At 38.5% G+C, this 22,593-nt stretch overlaps 1 protein-coding gene across 3 annotated transcripts in view; it reads right to left on the bottom strand.

Annotated features, from left to right (window-relative positions):
* LOC136883899 (PHD finger protein 14) overlaps positions 1-22,593 on the bottom strand; it is a 319,931-nt gene that overhangs the window by 213,679 nt on the left and 83,659 nt on the right. For all 3 annotated transcript variants that reach the window (XM_067156007.2, XM_067156006.2, XM_067156008.2), the window contains exon 6: positions 2,803-3,040. In XM_067156007.2, the coding sequence (XP_067012108.2) occupies positions 2,803-3,040 (238 nt within the window). The remainder of the gene's footprint in view (positions 1-2,802; positions 3,041-22,593) is intronic.

Raw genomic sequence — 22,593 nt, 5'->3', positions numbered from 1 at the left:
ATCCTTAGTACATGACGAAAGGGGTCTTCAGAAGGTGATGGCAAAGTATTTTGAATAACTTTATAATAAGGCTGACTGCTCGGAGGAAGGAGATATGAAAATGGAAATAATAGTTGGAGAAGAGAACCCGATAACATGGTTGGAACTTGAAAGGGCAGTAAAAGCAATGACCAAAGGTAAAGCAAGTGGTAAAGACGAATTCAATGCTGATATGATTGTGGCAGCAGGAAGCATTGGACTACAGTGGCTATACAGAGCCCTCAATGCCATATGGAAGGATGAAGGGATACCTGAAGATCGGCAACAAGGAATCATTGTTCTATTGTTCAAAAGAGGAAATAGGAAGAAATGTGAAATTGTATAGGTATAACACTATTATCACATGGCCTAAAAATAATGGAGAAAGTTGTAGACAAAAGACTGAAGGATATAATACAAACACAGTTAGAGGAGGAACAATATGGCTTTAGACCGAATAGATCAATAATAGACTTGATATTTACAGTGCGAACGTTAATGGATAACATCCAGAAAGGAACAAGGAAATCATCTTCGTATTTTTGGATTTGGAAAAAGCTTATGATACAGTTAAGAGAAAACTTGTACAGGAATGCCTACTGACAGGGAATGTACCAATATCATGAATAAAAATATAGAAATGTTGTGTCATGAGAGTAAAAGCAGTGTACAAGTGGGGAGTGGTGACTCTGAAAGATTTATACAAAGAAAAGTCTCAAGCTAGGAAGTGCACTGTCATCATTATTGTTTATTATATTGGTGGATGAAATCATAAAACGTGTAAAACAGAGTATCAGTAGTGATGAAGTGAATGGTTTCGTATTTGCAGATAATGTGATGATTTGAGGAAAGGGAAAAAAGGATGTACAAAGGAGACTGGACATTTGGAATGAAAATCTGAAGGAGTTTGGAATGGCAATTAGTAAAAAGAAAACTGTAGTCATGCACTATGGAAAAAGGAAAAAGAAAAGCCAAGTGAACATAGACGGAAAACGGTTAGAGAATGTAGAACAGTTTACATATCTGGGTAGCATTATAAATGGAAGTAATGAAAGCAACCCTGAATTAATAACAGACTAAGCAAAGGTACAACGTTTTATCATCAAGTCAGGGATCTTTTATGGGATGACAAAGTACCCAAGAGAATGAAATTAACATTATATAAACAGTATTTCATACCAATTGTAACATATGGACTAGAAACACTGGTAACTAGTAAGAGACAATATTTATTTATTTATTTATTATGGCTTCTTTCATGTGGCGAAGTTAGGGCACACGGCCCTCTCTTACACTTAACCACAATACAATAAATAATATTAAGGTTACCTATTACTGATTATAGTAAGATCCAAGCAGTAGAAATGAAATTTTTAAGAACATCGGTTAAAAAGACAAGAAGAGGTAGAATTCAAAACATTAAAATCAGAGAAGAGCTAAATATAGAACCGCTAGTACAGAACATACAGAAAGCAAGACTGAGATGATTCAGACATGTAAAATGAATGGGAAAGGAACGGGTAGCAAGAAGGGAATTGGAAAGAGAAGTTACGGGATGGATCAGATTTGGAAGGACATTAGAGACGCTGGATTGGATGTGGTGGAAGTAATGGAGCAGGAAAAGTGGAAGGACAGAAAGCAGTGGAGGAGGCGTTTTAACCACACCTGGGTGACTAGACACCGATGATGATGATGATGATGATGTATAGTATGAGCATGTCCGGCACTATGGCTAAATGGTTAGCACGTGTTGGCCTTCAGTTCGAGGGGTCACGATGGGGTCGAGGATTTTAACTTTCGTTGGTTAATTCCGACTGTTCGGGAGCTGTGTTTGTGCGCCGACTTACGCATTAAGATTCATCTTAGGTAGAGCCACATTCTCATAAGCGTGTAGATTGTTTATCATGCGACAACTCGAAAGATCTGCACCTGGTTTTGGAGGCCACATACCATTGTTATTATTATTATTATTATTATTATTATAATTATATTTACATGATGAAAATGCCCAAATACAGTATCCATATTTTTCATTAATTTATCCATATTTTATTAATTTGCTTTCCCTCTATTTTATATGTTACCTGCATTTATAGTTATCTCCCGCATCCATCGTCATTTTACCCCTCCCCCTTGAAAAACGATGCATCGAGGTTTTACTGTACTACCACAGTTTACTGTGGGAAGAACGAGCAATAGAAAAGGAGACAACGATAAGCATGAAAACTCCAAAGGACACAGGACAATCTCCATATCTTTATGTACTGTACTGCCATTTTCAAATAGATAGGCTCTCTTTTCAATTCTTCTAAACTCATTTCTTCTCAGCCCACACTGAGCTTGTTTGTACTTCTCATCTCATCAGGAGGAAAAATTTCAATATTCACTGAGGGGCCATCCAAACAGATTTTCAGTCTTGATGTGGAACATGTTAGATAAGGGAGGAAAAAAAAGAAAAGAAACAGATAAACACAGGAAAGGGAAAGAGAGAAAAAATAAAGATGCAAACAGGTAGCAAAAGACCAGGAATACAGGCCAAACACAGAAGGAGAAAGGAGCTTAATGAGTCAATACATCAAATGGAAAGGACCAAATAACCGATAAATCAAGTCCTGTACAGAAATATATATAAAAAAAAAAAAAACCAACACAATCTGCCAATCTGTCATTTATATCTTTATGCAGATCTTAGGTCTCATTTTCATATGCTTTCACATGTTCTGAGAAAAATAAAACTTGGCATCCATCACATTTAAATTAATTGTTATGTTCAGTATGACATACCATGTAACATGAAAAAATGTGCGGCACATCCCTGCATCACAGCCAATGCACACGCCTATTCGAGAAAATCTCTCGTCTTCACAAAGTGCACAGGTCTTTGCACCCCACTTATTGTATGGCATTTCAAAGAGTGTTACACTTGAGAGTTTGTCCACTTCACCAAATGCTACTCCTGGTACATACAGAGCACAAACCAGATGAACCCATTTCCCCACATCGGTTTCCTTGAAGATGCCACCTAAACATAAGAAAACACAATTACAATTTAACTAACAACTCACTAATTTACTTTTCCCTACAACACTAATATAGCCACTTTTATCACATGATCACATAATACTGCTTTAACGGTAATCTAGATACATAACATTGTCAGCTTAACGACATCAGTGTTGAATTCTCACCATGATGTTAAGATAGTATAAGGCAAACAATTTGAAGTGTGTCTGTTCACTGAGAATGTTGGTGTATATAAATATTTCATACTTTTTGGAGCAGTGTTTTTCAATCGGTGGTATGCATACCACCAGTGGTACTGTGGTACTTCAAGTGGTACACAATGAGATAGGTGGGTAAAATTTTAAAACATGATTAAAATCTTAAAATGATACTGCACCTTACCTCAAATAACCTGGGAGACAACATGAGAAATGAGATGGAGCAGCATACAAATACTTTATCTTTGTAATGTTATTTCCATGTAGTGTTATTTACAATCTATACATCATCTCACTCTGTTTAGCTTAACTTTTCACTTAAAAAGTTATTAATCGAAACTCATGCTTAAAGTACAGTTTGAAACTGAGGCAAAATGTGTCAACCATGGTACAGCCATGGCGCTATGAACCCCGAGCTAATTTGGCGAACACACATCCTATGTGAAGGAAGAGCTCTCAGTTTATATCTGTGTGATGGCGTTTTTGCCGTGCTAGTTAATTTGCTTATTATTACAAGTTTCATTTTTGCTAATGTTCAGTAACACAGCATTATTAAGTTAGGTTAAAAATAATCATAATACAGTAAAGCTAGCTCACCTCCATTGGGGGTACACCAGAAAAGAGCTGCACCACCTTGGAATGAGAATGTCAGTTTACCTAAATGAAATTGGTAGTCACTCTTTGTTCTAGTGTTTAGGATTTAATTAACCGTTTTAATTTACATAACTGTTTATTACAATTCTGTGCAAAGTGAAGTGAAGATGGATCAACTTGGTACTTCCCACATAAAGCAGAAGAAGGGAAAAGCATTAAGAAATCAAGAAAAACAGTGTATTCTTAATATTTTAAAGAAGTTTAGTACTGCAAATCCTGGTAGTACTCTTGAGAATGTGATGAGTTTAGTGGCCGCGACTACTGGCATCTTTAGGAATTTTTTTTTTTGCTTTACGTCGTTCTGACACAGATAGGTCTTATGGCGATGATGGGAAAGGAAAGGTCTAGGAATGGGAAGGAAGCGGCCATGACCTTAATTAAGGTACAGCCCCAGCATTTGCCTGGTGTGAAAATAGGAAACCGCGGAAAACCATCTTCAGGGCTACCGACAGTGGGGTTCGAACTCACTATCTCCCAGATGCAAGCTCACAGCATTTTTAGGACTAGTATTTATTGTGCTAGAAAGGAACTTGAAACAAAAGGAACAGTTGTTCCACCTAAAAAAAAGGCAGAATAAAGAAATTATTGAATAAATATGATTTTTCTACAAAGGATGCAGTTCAGCAAAAAGTTAACAAGTTTTTCTTTAGAAACAAACTGCTAACAATCAGCAAGATCATAAGACCTGTGAACAGTGATGAAACCTTGCCTTCGTTTTCACATGCAATACTCCACAGACTTTTAAAATCTTCAAATCTTAACTTCATATTGGATAGTCATCATCCACAGCTTATTGAAAGGCAGGAAATAGTTTTGTGGTGTAGACGTTGTATGCAGCAAATTAGAAAGTTGTGAGAGGAGGGGAGGGCAATTTATTACTGACGTAATGATGCTTGTTGTTTAATGCGGCGTAACATCTAGGTCATCGGCCCCTAATGGTACGAAATGAGACGAAATGCAATGACAATTTAAAAGTCAAAAATTCATCCAATGACCAGAATTTAAAACGTGATAATGAAGAATGAAAGGATAAATATGAATTTAAAACAATCAGCGGAGCCAACTCAGTTTACTGAAAGTTAAAAGTAATTCCAAAATCGATCCACTGGCTTGAATTCAAAAAGATGACAAACAATGATTATGAACTTAAAACAATCAGTAGATCTGACCCACAATGCCTCGCTTTCCCAGAAACTATATTGAAAAATTAGTATTAATGACCAAGGGACTGCTTACAAACCACAATTCTGAATCGATGATTCTTGTTGTCCAAAGGGGTCCAAAATCCAGGTCAATGGTACTAATCAAGAGTTGCGTAGACTCACGGTGTTCCAAACGCTATGATACTCTCAAAAGTATTGTACGTTACACAGGTAATGAAGACCTATGGTGTTTCTCACATAATGGCGCCACTCGTAGGCAACGCAAACCCATGGTGTTCCTCACATAGGTATACTAACAGGGACTCTTAATATCCTGTGGTGTTCCTCACATAATGGGTACTAATCACAGGCAACGCAGACCCACAGCGTCTCATATAGTGCTACTAATCACAAGCAACGCCTAGACCCGTGGTGCTTCTCACAATGGTACAAAGGGCACTAGAAGTTTTGCAATGTAGGTGAATGCTTTAGTCCTTTTCAAAATAATTTCCACCACACTCAATACACTTCTCCATACACCGAAACCAATCACTGAACTAACTTTGCCAATTTTCTTCAGTTACATTTTCACAGTCTTGATTCCATGCTGCCAGAAGCTCCTCGTCGGATGCAAAACGCCGCCCTTTCACCTTCATCTTCACTTCTGGGAAGAGTGCGAAATCACATGGGACAAGATCAGGACTTTATGGAGGGTGATCAGGCACAGTCAACCCTGATCTGGAAAGAAAATCCATTGTTGATGTGCTGGAGCATTGTAGTGATGCAAGAACCAAGTGTTGAGCCGTGACCTTGGACGGAGTTGCTTGAGAGACTGGATGACCTGAGGCAGACAAGTCTCACCGTACCACTTCGCAGTAACTGTCCTTTGTGTTTCTAGCACAACCCGAGTCAGCATGCCCCGTTTAGTGAAGAATACTTCAATCATCCTTTTCTTCACTGACCTTGACTTTCACACAGTCACAGGGATACCGTCATCTTCAAACAGCCACACCTTGTTCTGGGATTTTGTTGGGACATCATAATAATAAAGCCAAGTTTCACCACCTGTAACGATGCCATTGACGTTACGGGAAGTCCCATTTTCAAACTGTTTTAGCATTTTTTGGCACCATTTCCCTCAATGTGCCCTTTGTTCCTCTGAAAGTGAATGGGGCACCCAAGGGAACGAACCTTTCTAACATGGAGATGGTTGTGTAGAACTGAATGAACAGCTGGAGCTGGGATGTGGAGGGTCTCTTCTACCTGCCGATATGTCAACCGCCTCTCTTTATGCAACATTTTCGTCACAGCTTCAATGTTTTCCTCAGTCACTGATTCAGACGGTCGCCCAGAACGAGGATCGTTTTCAACCCCCAAAATTTCTCCTCTGGAACTCTTTGTACCAGCAGAAAATTGTTGTCCAATGTGGACAGTCTTTCCCCAGCACAGGAGTCATTTCCCCCAGGCACTGGTTAACACATTGCGGACCGGGTGCACTTCACCCCATGCACAGCCCTGTTCCCGGCCACTTTCTAACTACCTCTAAGCTGGAGTGCATGCATTCAAATAAACTCTCAGAACTTCACTAGCTTTTGAAGGACTACTGCGTATTTTTCTAGTGGCCTTCCTGAATAGATGTTGAAATGCGGGGTATTTCTTGAAATCTATTTCGGCTCATTGTTTTCGGAAATATGGGTTTTATTTATTAGGGGTTCGGTTGGCCAGTAATCTTCCAGACATGATTTCTTCACCTGCCCAATCAATATACACAGAGCAATATTTTTTAATTTCCCTGCTAGTGACATTAGTCCACTTTAGTGTTTTAGGGGATACGTTATAAGAATGTGAATTCTGCTCATAGTATAAGTTTGTCTTTTCAGCTACATACTGAAAATATTCATCACCAATCATAAGTCCTGCTACTTGTCCTACGTTTCCAGATTCATTAGACGATACCTTTATACCAGCAGCACCTTCAAAATCCTATAGCCTAGGTTCACTGTTGCCCATAACCCAGTTGTCAGAAAACACTACATTCTTTACAATATTTTGAATATTTACACCCGGAACACAATTATCAGACTCGTTATGCGCTACGAGTGTTTCACACCTTGAAGATAAGACTATATCATCGTCATCACTTGAAACATTTCCGTTAGAAGATATTTCATCATCGAACTCTAAATATTCAGCATTACTTAGATCTTCGGAGCCTGTATCAGCACATAATTCGCGAATAATTTCATTTTTGTCTAAACACGTGCGATCCCTGAGCGCTGCCATCTTGCATGGCTCTTCAAACTTTGTAAACATGTTGTCAGGAAATGCAAAGAAAATCTATGATATGAAGAATACTCGAAAAGAAATGCGACTATCGATTGTGTAGAACCATACATAACAGAGTTCTATCACCCCTGACCTCCAAATAGTTCCCGTATATCTCAAAAGATAGCACTAAAGTTCAGTCTGCTGCTAACACGAGATAACTCGGGACCGGTCCGCAACGCTCGGCAAGGCAAACACGAGTTTTCTCGGGACCGGTCCGCAATGTGTTAACAGTTAATCCACGAGCAAAATTGCAGCAAATAATTGCGCGATATTCACCTTTAGGCCACAGCGACATCTTAACTTGCCTTCAATCCCAATGCTTGGTAACAACTGGTGTGAAGGTCGCGCCTTGCTGTTTTCTAGACCGGTTTTCATCCCTCACCATAACAGGGATGTCCAGCAAACCATTTTTGCGTACTGCAAAACTTTCCTAGTGCCCTTTGTACTAATCACAGGCAACGTAAGCCCGTGGTGTTCCGCATACAGTGGTACTAACCACGGGTACTGTAAACCTATAGTGACCACCCACTATTGCTACTAATCACAAACCTATTGTGTACCTAACATAGTGGTACTAAACGCAAGTACAGGCGACCTATGGTTTTCCCCGCATGATGGTACTAATAAGTAGTTTCATGGTTTTAATTTTTTTTTACGAGTTGCTTTACGCCACACTGACCCAGAGAGGTCTTATGGCGATGATAGGACTGGAGAGGACTAGGAGTGGGTAGGAAGTGGCCGTGGACTTAACTGAGGTACAGCCCTAGCATCTGCCTGGCATGAAAGTGGGAAACCATGGAAAACCACATTCAGGGCTGCCAACAGTGGGGTTCGAACCCACTATCTCCCGAATACTGTACACTGGCCGCACTTGCGACTGAAGCTATCGAGCTCTGTGGTTCTGATTCAATCATCCCTTGGTCGCCCCTTTTAGTCGCCTCTTAAGACAGGCAGGGGATACCGGGGGTGTATTCTTTAACTGCGTCCCCCACCCACAGGGGGTAATTTATTATTTGGATGAGACATGGATAAATTCAGGATATACCTGTGTGAAAGTATGGAGTGATACAACTAAAAACTGCAGTAGGGACACATTCTTGAAGGGATTATCATGCAGCTTAATCAATCCTTCAGAGAAGGGGACAGGTTAGATATAATTAATCACATAAGCAATGAGAAAGATTTCGTGGAAATGAGGGTTGCTATGTTTCAAAACAAACTACATGACAGACTCTCACAAGGAAATGCAGATGTATTTGAAGAATGGTTTGTGTATGTTCTTTCTCATCTTGTTGCCAATACGGTAATTGTCAAGGGCAATGCACCTTACCATTTTGTAAAAATTGAGAAACTGTCCAACCAATCATGGAGAAAGGGGGATATAAGCCAAGCTGTGTCAAGCTGGAATTTTCTAATACCATCCCATACCATATTAAGGACTTGTACGCCGCATATCAGGTGCTCTGCAATCAGGAAGGTAAGTTTTAAGATTACCCCCACACCAATGTTCATTGAATACCATTGAAAGAGCATGAAATGAGTAAAATGCTGTGTGGCTTGAAACAACATGTTGTCGCTTGCAGAAGTGAAAAGCTGCTGCTGGAAGGGATGGACGTAACTAGTAACTCCTCAACGTTGGGAAATGTGTCTAAAACATGCCACAGAGACAAAAGGAACAAACATGTGGGACACAGACCAACTGGTAGAGAATGCCACTGAACAGATTGTAACAAACATGGATGACTCTGCTAGCAACAGTGACTATGCTACGGAGGGGACTGAGTAATCTAACTTTCTTCCATCGACTGCATTGGTGAAGTACAAACTTTATAGTGCATGGTGGGACTATTCTGTCAAGTGATGAATATTTCTCTGTTGCTATCATCACAGAAAGCATACGAACCTATGTGCATGGTGAGATGAAGGAGCAACATCTACATAAGTAAGCTGGTAGGATTTATTTTCATAAGGGTTGGCAGCACTAGAGCAGGAGAAAACAACTGAATGTTCTGCAGTGTGGGAGGGACTTCAACAGTTTGCACTAAAATTGCATGTGATAAGGACATGAAATTGGATTTTTATGCTGCTGAGGAAAATCATAGTTACTAATAAATCTTCTGCTCGTATTCAAATGTACTGAACAGTGTTCTGATATTTGCTTTATATATGGCCATACGCCATTTAATTTTATTGCATACCATTTACACCTGGGAAGAGTCGACCTATTGAATTCCATCATGGGATGTTATGGAGACATAATGAGGACTAACAAGTGGTAGCCTACATCAAACTTTTATGAAAATGCTGAATAACTCATAATTAAAAAGGCAATTTACAACCTCTGAAATTATATGGACCATCAGGAACTAATGTGAGGCCTGGTTGACATTCAAATGTTTCCAAATGTATGGCTGGATTGTCTTTTGTGAAGCAACTGCTTGTACCCATTCCAAGTAAACAAACTTCTACCTCATCATTACTACTAGCAACTGTCACTTACCAAACCACATGGACGTTTCTGATGATTACAGCTGTCAGCAGCCCAAAATCACTCTCACTATCACTACCCTTATCACAATTTTTCAGTCCATTTTTCACATGAGATAATAAACCTGCATACAAATCTTTAAATACTTTCTTGTCACACAAGGTACATTGCTGTGGATGCGCCAACTTGTACGATAATTCTTCGCTCGTGTGAACACCCAAGTATATAGATAGTTTTCATGACTACAAAAATCATACAAGTGGACAACTAAAAGAGCAATAATATCTATGATTCCACTACTCCATTACACAACTGCAAGTAGTTCAAAGTTTAACCAACAGATAGCAAACGGTGGCCATGCGTAAAAATGGAAAATCTTGGGGTCCGTCAAACACCGCTGGCTGCAGTAATAAGGAGATCTCCAGGGTCTGCCCACCACCTGATGATAATGATGATGGTGGTAATAATAATCTCTATCAAGATGAAAGAGTACTGGAAATGCAGAAAGACTGACAAGTATTAACTCAGAGGCCAAAATGATATGTTAAAAAATAATAATCATACAGTCTCAGCTACCATGTGCAGGCATTTTAATTCGATGTTATCCAGGCTGCCTGTTTGTTAATTTTAATGTCCTGTTATACTCTAAGCCTACTAGGTGGCAGAGGAAACCAGATGTGTCTTGGGAATCTACGGCATTAAAATACGCTTTGGGAAAATTATCGTGTATCGTCAGCTGTAACTCGATCCGAGTATACATAACTTCTTCCTGCACACAATGACCAGTTCAACTCAGTTTATGGATGTGTTTACGATGACTAAACAGACCAATCCAGGCATAAAACATACGCCCACACAAATCACACTGAATGGATGGAGGAGGGCGGGGTTGTAATTGACAAAGTTTCCTTGCTTGTCGCTTGGCCTCTTGATGTCTGCGGCGTTCTCTTTCAAACAAGCTGACAGCGGTGGATGTAGTGTTCCGCCACAGTGAGCGGTCCACAGCACATTCTTCCCATGTGTATATGTCTTTCAATAAATGAAACTCGACTTGATAACGATTAATTTAACAAATAATTTTCAAAGAGACATCTGTATGGAATTTGGAGTTGACAAGTGTACGATTCAGTGGATCTAAAGAGGAGAACTCAGTCATGGTTTATGAAACTACCACAAATGAAATACAGTAATCAGTTTTCTAGTGTATGATGAGATGAGGCCTCTTTGTAAAAGAGCCTTCTATATGTCTCTCAGTCATCCATCAATACTTCTACATCACAGTCTGACGGTCCAAAAAAAAAATTATCAGGTAAACATCAAATGAGTCACCATTAATCTTTTACATGTGGACATTGAACAATTTATTTATTTATCGTATGATGAATCTATGTACACACATGCATATAGTTTAGGATAAATGTGCGTAGTCACAAGTCCGTACAATACTATAACTCTAGGTCTAGCATTTTGACCCAATCAACTGCTTCATTCGATGTGCAGTGAATGTCCATTAGCGTTCCTTTGAAAGCTTGAATTGGGCAGTCAGCAACAATGTGGTGTATTGACTGAGAAGAGACACCACAATCACAATCTGCAGAGTTAGTCCAACCCCATTTGCACAACAGATAACCACATCTGCCTTGTCCAGTTCTTATTCGATTGATGATTGCCCACTGTCGTCTGGGAAGATCAAATCCTTGTACTCGTTTGGAAGGATTCTCAACTAGATGTTTGTTCACTACTGAAGACTGATCCCACTGGGCTTTCCATGAACTGTTAACATGAAAAGAGCTTCGTTCAAGATCCATTGCTGTACGCCAGGGTGGTTACCTTGATTTCAGTCGTTGATGTTCAGTGTGCGTAATATCTTGATGGATGGGTAGTTGGGGGTTCTGCTGAATGTTCTTCCAAACTTTTAGGACAGCTTCTGATCGTCTTAGGGCTGGAGGTGGAATATTGCTGAGAACAGGAAGCCATAGTGTGTTTGTGCTCCGAATGCAACCCGTGATTATGCGCATTGCCTGATTGAGTTGTACATCGATCTTCTTTGTGTGAACACTATTGATCCAAGAGGGGCAGCAGTATTCAGCAACAGAATATGATAAGGCTAATGCTGTTGATCTTAGAACATGAGTATTGGCTCCCCATGATGTACCAGCAAGTTTCTGAAGAATATTATTTCTAGTTTTTACTTTAGCAGCTACATTTGAGAGATGTTGCTTGAAAGTCAAAGTTCTATCAAGTGTTATTCCCAAGTATTTTGGTGTACTGCAGAACGGCAATACTTGACTTCGGAATTTTATTGTTGCATAAGTGGAATGTAGATATAACTGTTTTTTGAGGATTTAGGTGAAGGCACCATTTCTTGAAGTATACATCCAAGGCTTCCAGATCAGTGGCTAAAGTAGTTTCAGCATCATAAAAGTTGGAGCACCGAGTCACCAAACAAATGTCATCAGCATAAATGAATTTTCTTGATGATGTGTCTGGGTGATCGTATATGTACAGGCTGAAAAGAAGGGGGGCGAGGACTGATCCTTGAGGTAAACCATTGTTTAATTTACACTCTACTTCTGTCATTATTAGCATAGAAGTACCTATTACTGAGCATATTGCTAAGTAAGGCTGTAAGTTTACGACATGGGATCACACTCAAAAATTTTAGAAGGAGTCCTTCTCGCCAGACAGTATCATAGGCAGCTGATAGATCCAAAAAGGCAGCCACGCTTACTGATTTCCTCTCATATCCATTTTCGATATACGTGGTGAGAGACAGTACTTGATCATTACAACTTCTTCCAGGTCTAAATCCTGCTTGCTCTATAGGAATGTAGCTGTTGATTGTTTCATAAATTCTATTGTAGATCAGTCGCTCAAGGAGTTTATATGTAACACTTAGAAGAGCTATTGGACGGTAGCTTTCCACTTTAGATGGATCTTTATTTGGTTTCAGTATGGCTACTATCTTTGTTTTCTTCATCAGAGGTGGGATGTTTCCAGTTTGCAGAATATTAGTGAAGAAGTTGGTTAACCATTTTATTGTGGCTGGTCCGCAATGAGCCAAAAGTTCAGGATAAATTCCATCAAATCCTGCAGCTTTGCCAAGTTTCATACTTTTTATTGCGGCTTTAGTTTCTCCTTCTTTGAATGGAGTAGAGAATTCAGAAAACTGCGGCGCTGCTCTTTTCTTGATGTTCAACTTTGATTTGATATCCTTTTTGGTTCGCTTGTCTTTTGTGTTTTTGGAAACTGATATTAGATGATTAGCAAAATCATTCAGATTGATGGCTGTTTTTGATCTCTTAGTTGCAGGGTTTGAAGAATCCAATTTCTTAATTATAGACCAGGCCTTTCTGCTAAAATGGGTATAATCTAGGGATTCCACTGTTTCATGCCAGATCCTTCTTCGAGTCTCATCCAAGGATTGGAGGAGACCAGCTGCATTGTCGGAATAAGGATGTTCATATTCTCGTAGTAATTCCTCACTCTCTGAACTCCAGCCAGGGATATATACCTTACGATATTCTCTAGGGATGCATCGTCTCGCTGCACCTTTTATAATCCCTACAAATCTGCTGTAGTTGTTGTATGTTGGTTTGATCCATCTTATATTGGAGTCTGTTTGCTTTGCAAATTCAGTCCAGTTGGCTTTCTTGAAGTTCCACCTCGGTTTAGGATGTGATCGAACAACAGGTAAAGACATCCCAACCTCCAAGAGAACAGGCCTGTGTTGACTATGTGGGAAATCGTTGAGCACTGTACGTCGAACTTGATTGTGTGAATTATGAAGCCGATTTGTGAAACAAAGATCTGGGGTGTAGCCTCAAGACCAGTGAGCTGATTGAAAGGTAGGCAGGTCCTTAGCATCAAAAATCAGATTAAAATTTTCAGTTTTCATCCAGTCCACAAGAACTTCACCATTAGAGTCATCCTTGTTATATCCCCAAAAATGATGATGACTGTTGAAATCGCCGAGATACATAGTAGGATACTGCAGAGAAGGTATAGGAGGATTAGGCCAAGTAGTTTTTTTTTGCTAGTTGCTTTACGTCGCACCAACACAGATAGGTCTTATGGCGACGATGGGATAGGAAATGGCTAGGATTGGGAAGGAAGCAGCCGTGGCCTTAACCAAGGTACAGCCCCAGCATTTGCCTGGTGTGAAAATGGGAAACCACGGAAAACCATTTTCAGGGCTGCCGACAGTGGGGTTCGAACCTACTATCTCCCGAATACTGGATACTGGCCGCACTTAAGCGGCTGCAGCTATCGAGCTCGGTAGGCCAAGTAGTATCTAGTGGCTTGTACACATTAACTATTGTCAAGTTTTCAATGTTAACTGTAGTAGTAAAAATGTCATTTTCAGAGTTTACTGATAGTAATTGGTAATTTGTTATATCATTCCTGACATAAGTTGCAAGGCCATAATTTTGATGATAGTTAGATGCTACCAATTTAAAGCCTGGAATTTTCCCCATACTCTGTAACTGTAGTTCATCTGCTGTGTGTGTTTCTTGAAGCACAATGACATCAACTGTATATTTCAGTGCAATAAGGAGTGTCGACTGGCCTTCTTCCTGTGCCCTCCTGATAAAGCTAGGGAACAGAAACGCTCACTGGTGGGTGAGAAGAAATGGACGTTGAAGAACTAGGATTGATGAGGAGCGAACCGATCTATTTGAAAACAACAGTGTATTAAGATGTGGAGATTGTCCTTGCCTTCTATTTCTCCCTCTTCTCACCATTGACTCATTATTGTGTTTATCCTATTATGTGTTCCTTTTGATATTATTATATTTCTATGAATAACTTGATTTGCACCTGTTTGTTCATGCATACTGGTACAATAAGTATAATCATCTACCTAAAATGAATAGCAGTTACTTAAGCCTCTGTGGTAAAGTCGAGTCAGGATGTTGTAGTTAGGCCTGAGAGTTCTTTTTTTCTTAGCTAGTGGTTTAACATCACGCTAACACATTGAATATTTTCGGTGACACAAGGATACGAAAGGGCTAGGATTGGAAAGGAAGTGGCTGTGACCCTAATTAAGGTACAGCCACCAGCATTTGGCTGGTGTGAAAATGGAAAACCATCTTCAGGGCTGCTGTGACGGTGGGATTCAAACCCACCATCTCCCAAATGCAAGCTCACAGCTACGGGACCCTAACTGCATACCCAACTCGCTTGGTAGGTGTGAGAGTCGCTATAAATCAGGTAATTAGAACTGAATAGACCTACTCTATTATATTCTAAGTGAACTGCGAGTAATATAGAGAGAGGCATTGTTGGATGCGCTTGAGAACGGTTGGCTGTTGAGAGAGCTCTTGCATTATTGTAGTGATAAAGTAGTGAAAACCTATTGAAATAGCTTAATTTTGTGTATATCTGATTCATTTAGTGCTGTTTATATAGTGGTGTTTAGTGCTTGTTGGTAGAAATTGGGAGTAGTAATAATTATTTAAATTTTGTAACAAGTAATTCAGTTGGTCTTCAGTAAATTACGTTTTCTAGGTTAAGTAGGCTAGCTAGGTGCACCTTGTTTCGAATTTAGGTTTAGGTAATACTTTAGGTAACAATATTAACTTTAAAAATATTTGTAAATATCTGTAGATACGTTGGTTGTACTTACAAAGGCAGATTATCATAAGGAATAGTACCGTAACTTCTGCAGCAACTTCTCCGGTATTTCGTATAGATATACGTTCAAACTATCGCGAAGGTAATAATTTACTACATTAAAAAACACGATACGCCTGTAAACTTCCATTTAAAAAGAAGTTAAAGAGATTACACGGTAATAGTTAACAGTCGTATTGTTATTGATTATTGTCGCTCCTCATATTCAAATATTGCATTGTTGGCTACAGTCGTGAACAAAGGGTGTAGTGTAGTCAAGTAAATATAAATAAAAATCAGCTGACCTTGTATTCCATTCATTTGTACTTCTGAGTAGGTAGTTAGTATCCGTAATTTATATTTCGCTCCCTCGATCTTTCAGTATTTATGAGCGGTTAGCTAATAATAATAAAGTTCATATATCCCAGCAATTGCAGTTCAAGTCCCTGGAGTAGTAGTAGTAGTAGTTTTGATAGAAATATTTGAGAAATTATTGTAGACAATCTCGTATTTTTCAGTAGGCCTAATTAAGAACACTTTTTTTTTTCTCCGTCCCGTGGAGTAGGGAAAATAATAGTAATCCACCAGCTGTAATAATCATATAACCACATTTCAGTAGAATTGTAGTGAAGATAAGGTATAATATATTAGATAGTATCTTGCCAGTTATATTCGTGTTTTTCTTCGTGTACGGCAATCCTTTTGATACTTAAGCATTTAACCAAACGCAGTGTAGTGTAGTGTAGATACATTGTAGTATAGATACAGTACATTTAGATAGTGCCGTATCTTGCGTGCTATATTCGTGTGTTATCTTTCGTGTATATCTATTAGACCGTAATACTAATAATAATTTGTCTAAGCATTTAGCTTCGTTGGTAATCTTTGAGTACAGTAGTTCTTGCAAATTTCATTTCTGTTGTGCTTAGTAGTGACATACGGTACGGTACCGGTATCGTAATTACGATACGTCTGAAAGTAGTTTAAAAATTACTGTAGTGTACTGTACAGTAGTATACGAGTAATATCCTATTAGAATTTAGTGTGCTTATTTTATTATTGTAAAATATTTGTGTAGTACTGGTGTGGTAGAGGTATCCGTAGAAACTCTTACTAAAATATTGTTGAAATTAGGATAGGCTTAATTGCAGTTTGGAATTGTGTAGTTCTTGTGTATTACTTTCGATATTCAGTAATTAACAGCAGCTTTTATCCTGTTAGGGGTTGTAGGATAAAAAAATTTAAAAAAATAATAATAGAGCACGACTAAGTAGTATTGTAGTGTAGTCGTATATTAATTACCTTATTGTTGTGTACTATCCCAGGCAATATATCCCTCCGTTTATTTATTTTTTTGCAAATAAGTTATTTTATTTTTTTAATTTAAAATTTTCCCCCCGTAAAGAATGGCTAAGGAGCGCGAGTGTACTTATTGTGGGTGTGGTGAGGCATTGAGGGGTATGAGGGAGGAGTTGGAAAGTTTGAGGGAGATAATTAGGATTCTCACAGAAGACGGGAAGGAAGATAGGACTCCCTCAAACAATGTACAGGTTACAGTAGGTGTACAAGAGGGAGGGGAAGGAAAGGGAGGAGTTGTAGAAGACAGGTGGTCTAATGTTCTAAGGGGAAGGAGATTGCAGGCCAAGGGCTCTATTCAGGATCAGAATTCAGGACAGGTGTCTGTGCGAAATCGGTACGAGTCACTCCAGGTAGAACAACAGAGGGAAGATGAGGGACAGGGAACTGTTGCTGAGATGCGTGGAAGTAGGAGGAAGTGAAAAGGTAGGAAAGGGAAATGTAGAGTAGAGGATAGGAAAAGACAGGTGGAACGGGGTCATGGGAAGGAGAAAAGGGAGGAAGAAGTAGCTTCTGCAGCTATCAGGAAAGATAGGGCTGACCAGGAGGGGAGGGGATCAAATGAGGTGGGTAGGGTTGAGGCTCTGGTCATGGGGGATTCCATCGTTAGACACGTGGGGAAAGTGTGTGGAGGAAAGGGAACCAGGGTAGAATGTTATCCAGGAATTAGGTTGAGGCAGATGTTGAGGAAAGTAGAAGAGGGAGGAGGGGAAGGAGAAGGTGGTAGTGTTTCACGTTGGTACCAACAACGTAAGGCAAGCTGATATAAGTACCAACATAGTTGGAGATGTGTGGGATCTGGTAAATGCAGCACGGGTGAAGTTTAAGAAAGCGGAGATTGTTATTAGTGGAATACTGTGTAGGAGGGATACTGACTGGAGGGTGATTGGGGATTTAAATGAGACTATGGAGTGGGTATGTGGGAAACTGGGAGTGAAATTTCTAGATCCTAATGGGTGGGTAGGAGAAAGGGATCTGCGCTCGGATGGCCTTCATTTAAACCGCAGTGGTACGTATAAGTTAGGAAATTTGTTTGGAAGGGTAATAGGGAGGTACATTCAGGGAAACGGGATGGCCTAGGGAGCTGTGATAAGGGAACAGGGAACTGGAAATCAAGTAGGGATGACATAAAATTGTTAGTGTTGAACTGTAGAAGTATTGTAAAGAAAGGAATAGAATTAAGTAATTTAATAGATATATATTTACCAGATATTGTAATAGGAGTTGAATCATGGCTGAGAAATGATATAATGGATGCAGAAATTTTCTCACGGCACTGGAGTGTGTATCGTAGAGATAGGATAGGAAAGGTGGGAGGGGGAGTTTTCATTCTGGTGAAAGAAGAATTTGTAAGCTACGAAAAAGTTAAAGATGAGACACATGAAATTCTAGGTGTAAGGCTCATTTCTAAAGATAATAGGCAACTTGATATATTTGGAGTGTACAGATCGGGAAAGGGTAGCACTGATGCGGATTCGGAATTATTTGATAGGATAGTCAGCTATGTGGGAAACGACATGGAAAGAAATGTGATTGTAGCGGGATATCTGAATTTGCCAGATGTCAACTGGGAAGGAAATGCGAACGACAGGAAGCATGACCAACAAATGGCAAATAAGTTAATATGGGAAGGACAGCTGATTCAGAAAGTGATGGAACCAACCAGAGGGAAAAATATTTTGGATGTGGTGCTGATAAAACCAGATGAGCTCTATAGGGAAACTGAAGTAGTAGATGGTATTAGTGATCATGAAGCTGTTTTTGTGGTAGTTAAAAATAAATGTGATAGAAAGGAAGGTCTTAAAAGTAGGACTGTTAGGCAGTACCATATGGCTGATAAAGCAGGTATGAGGCAGTTTCTAAAAAGTAACTATGATCGGTGGAAAACGGTAAATAAAAATGTAAACAGACTCTGGGATGGGTTTAAAGAAATTGTTGAGGAATGCGATAACAGGTTTGTACCTTTAAGGGTGGTAAGGAATGGTAAAGACCCACCTTATTATAATAGAGAAATAAAGAGACTAAGAAGGAGGTGCAGACTGGAAAGAAATAGAGTTAGAAATGGCTGTGGAAGTAAGGAGAAATTGAAGGAACTTACTAGAAAATTGAATCTAGCAAAGAAGGCAGCTAAGGATAACATGATGGCAAGCATAATTGGCAGTCATACGAATTTTAGTGAAAAATGGAAGGGTATGTATAGGTATTTTAAGGCAGAAACAGGTTCCAAGAAGGACATTCCAGGATTAATTAATGAACAAGGGGAGTGTGTATGTGAGGATCTTCAAAAGGCAGAAGTATTCAGTCAGCAGTATGTAAAGATTGTTGGTTACAAGGATAATGTCGAGATAGAGGAAGAGACTAAGGCCAAAGAAGTAATAAAATTTACGTATGATAACAATGACATTTACAATAAGATACAAAAGTTGAAAACTAGAAAAGCGGCTGGAATTGATCAGATTTCTGGGGATATACTAAAGACAATGGGTTGGGATATAGTACCATATCTGAAGTACTTATTTGATTATTGTTTGGCCGAAGGAGCTATACCAGATGAATGGAGAGTTGCTATAGTAGCCCCTGTGTATAAAGGAAAGGGTGATAGACATAAAGCTGAAAATTACAGGCCAGTAAGTTTGACATGCATTGTATGTAAGCTTTGGGAAGGCATTCTTTCTGATTATATTAGACATGTTTGTGAAATTAATAACTGGTTCGATAGAAGGCAATTCGGTTTTAGGAAAGGTTATTCCACTGAAGCTCAACTTGTAGGATTCCAGCAAGATATAGCAGGCATCTTGGATTCTGGAGGTCAAATGGACTGTATCGCGATTGACATGTCTAAAGCATTTGATAGGGTGGATCATGGGAGACTACTGGCAAAAATGAGTGCAATTGGACTAGACAAAAAAGTGACTGAATGGGTTGCTATATTTCTAGAAAATAGATCTCGGAGAGTTAGAGTAGGTGAAGCTTTGTCTGACCCTGTAATAGTTGAGAGGGGAGTTCCTCAGGGCAGTGTTATCGGACCTTTATGTTTTCTTATATATATAAATGATATGAGTAAAGGAGTGGAATCGGAGGTAAGGCTTTTTGCGGATGATGTTATTCTCTATAGAGTGATAAATAAGTTACAAGATTGTGAGCAACTGCAACGTGACCTCGAAAATATTGTGAGATGGACAGCAGGCAATGGTATGTTGATAAACGGGGCTGAAAGTCAGGTTGTGAGTTTTACAGATAGGAAAAGTCCTCTCAGTTTTAATTACTGCGTTGATGGGGTGAAAGTTCCTTTTGGGGATCATTGTAAGTATCTAGGTGTTAATATAAGGAAAGATCTTCACTGGGGTAATCACATAAATGGGATTGTAAATAAAGGGTACCGATCTCTGCACATGGTTATGAGGGTGTTTAGGGGTTGTAGTAAGGATGTAAAGGAGAGTGCATATAAGTCTCTGGTAAGACCCCAACTAGAGTATGGTTTCAGTGTATGGGACCCTCACCAGGATTACCTGATTCAAGAACTGGAAAAAATCCAAAGAAAAGCGTTACAAAAATGTTGCAATGTTTGGGTTGGAAAGAATTGAGAGAAAGAAGAAGAGCTGCTCGACTAAATGGTATGTTACAAGTGATGAAAATCATTTTTCGTCCGTATTGAAAGTTTCATAAACTGTATATAGGATAATATCTTTTGTTTATTTCCACCTATTCAAGACATTACAAGAAGTTGGCATTTATTTTAAAACATTATTCAGATGAGACATGTTTCGCCTCTCACTTTGAGGCATCTTCAGTCATTATCAAAAACCTTTTTATTTTACCAGGCATCTGGTTAAAGATATTCAAAAATGTGTTTGATGATTATAAGAGAGGTAAGATTTACGTTAGTTATAAACATGTACATGAAGTAACTAGAAATTCAATATATTGATAAAAACATATGTAGTTCTTTGTTGAATAGGACTTGTTTGATTCTATTATAGTAAGAGAAGGTGGCTTGAAGCCGTAGTCGTTAATAGATGTCTAATACATAGTGGAAGGCATAAAATATCAGTTCTATGAGAATATACATTACATTCAAGTGATATTAAAAACTAGTGGATTCAAAGGTAGTACATATAAAATGTTCAATGAAATAACTATTGATCTAATAAAATGATAAACACATATGTAGTTCTTTGTTAATTAGGACGTCGTAAGATTGTACGGCTTAAAGCCGTAGTCATTAATAGATGTCTAATACATAGTGGAAGGCATATGAAATCAGTTCAATGAGAATATATAATACAAACAATTGATACATAAAAACTGGTAGATTCATAAGAGGTACATTTAAAAATGAAGGCGTCATGTGACTATAAAAGACAGTTGATGGCTTAAAGCCGTAGCCAAGGTTTGAAATGTAGGTCAAATAACTGCCAACTATATGGTAAAAAGATATAAAGTCAAAATATACAGCTTAGTATAAAAAATATGAAGGAAAAACATTCCAATTGCTTGACAAAAGTTACTTGACGTTGGCATGCGTATGTCCGTGATATTTATTGGTCAACATTTCGTAGGTTATATTGGATTTATTCGGCAAGATTGTGTTGACAAGAAGTTCACCAGATGTTTATAGTTGGCCTAATTTGTAAGAAGAAAGTTGCAGAGTTGCAGAGCCTCACACAGCTTGTTAAATGGGCCTACAACGCCATAGAACCATTCTATAACAACAATAATTCAACAGCTTCATCAAACTTCCATAATACTCTTCAATAGTATAAATTAATTACAATCAACGTTATATAAAATATATTGTCATCGAAGAAGAACACAACAGCTCTCCAACCTTCACGTCAAAAAAACCATACCAACGTTGAGAATTTCCACCCATCATCATCTCTGCAACTTTCTTCTTACAAATTAGGCCAACTATAAACATCTGGTGAACTTCTTGTCAACACAATCTTGCCGAATAAATCCAATATAACCTACGAAATGTTGACCAATAAATATCACGGACATACGCATGCCAACGTCAAGTAACTTTTGTCAAGCAATTGGAATGTTTTTCCTTCATATTTTTTATACTAAGCTGTATATTTTGACTTTATATCTTTTTACCATATAGTTAGCAGTTATTTGACCTACATTTCAAACCTTGACTACGGCTTTAAGCCATCAACTGTCTTTTATAGTCACATGACGCCTTCATTTTTAAATGTACCTCTTATGAATCTACCAGTTTTTATGTATCAATTGTTTGTATTATATATTCTCATTGAACTGATTTCATATGCCTTCCACTATGTATTAGACATCTATTAATGACTACGGCTTTAAGCCGTACAATCTTACGACGTCCTAATTAACAAAGAACTACATATGTGTTTATCATTTTATTAGATCAATAGTTATTTCATTGAACATTTTATATGTACTACCTTTGAATCCACTAGTTTTTAATATCACTTGAATGTAATGTATATTCTCATAAAACTGATATTTTATGCCTTCCACTATGTATTAGACATCTATTAACGACTACGGCTTCAAGCCACCTTCTCTTACTATAGTAGAATCAAACAAGTCCTATTCAACAAAGAACTACATATGTTTTTATCAATATATTGAATTTCTAGTTACTTCATGTACATGTTTATAACTAACGTAAATCTTACCTCTCTTATAATCATCAAACACATTTTTGAATATCTTTAACCAGATGCCTGGTAAAATAAAAAGGTTTTTGATAATGACTGAAGATGCCTCAAAGTGAGAGGCGAAACAT

This window comes from Anabrus simplex, chromosome 1 (assembly GCF_040414725.1).
Source record: "Anabrus simplex isolate iqAnaSimp1 chromosome 1, ASM4041472v1, whole genome shotgun sequence".
Lineage (NCBI taxonomy): Eukaryota > Metazoa > Arthropoda > Insecta > Orthoptera > Tettigoniidae > Anabrus > Anabrus simplex.
Note: the sequence above shows the minus strand (reverse complement) of the source record. Positions and strands in the feature narration are given on the sequence as shown.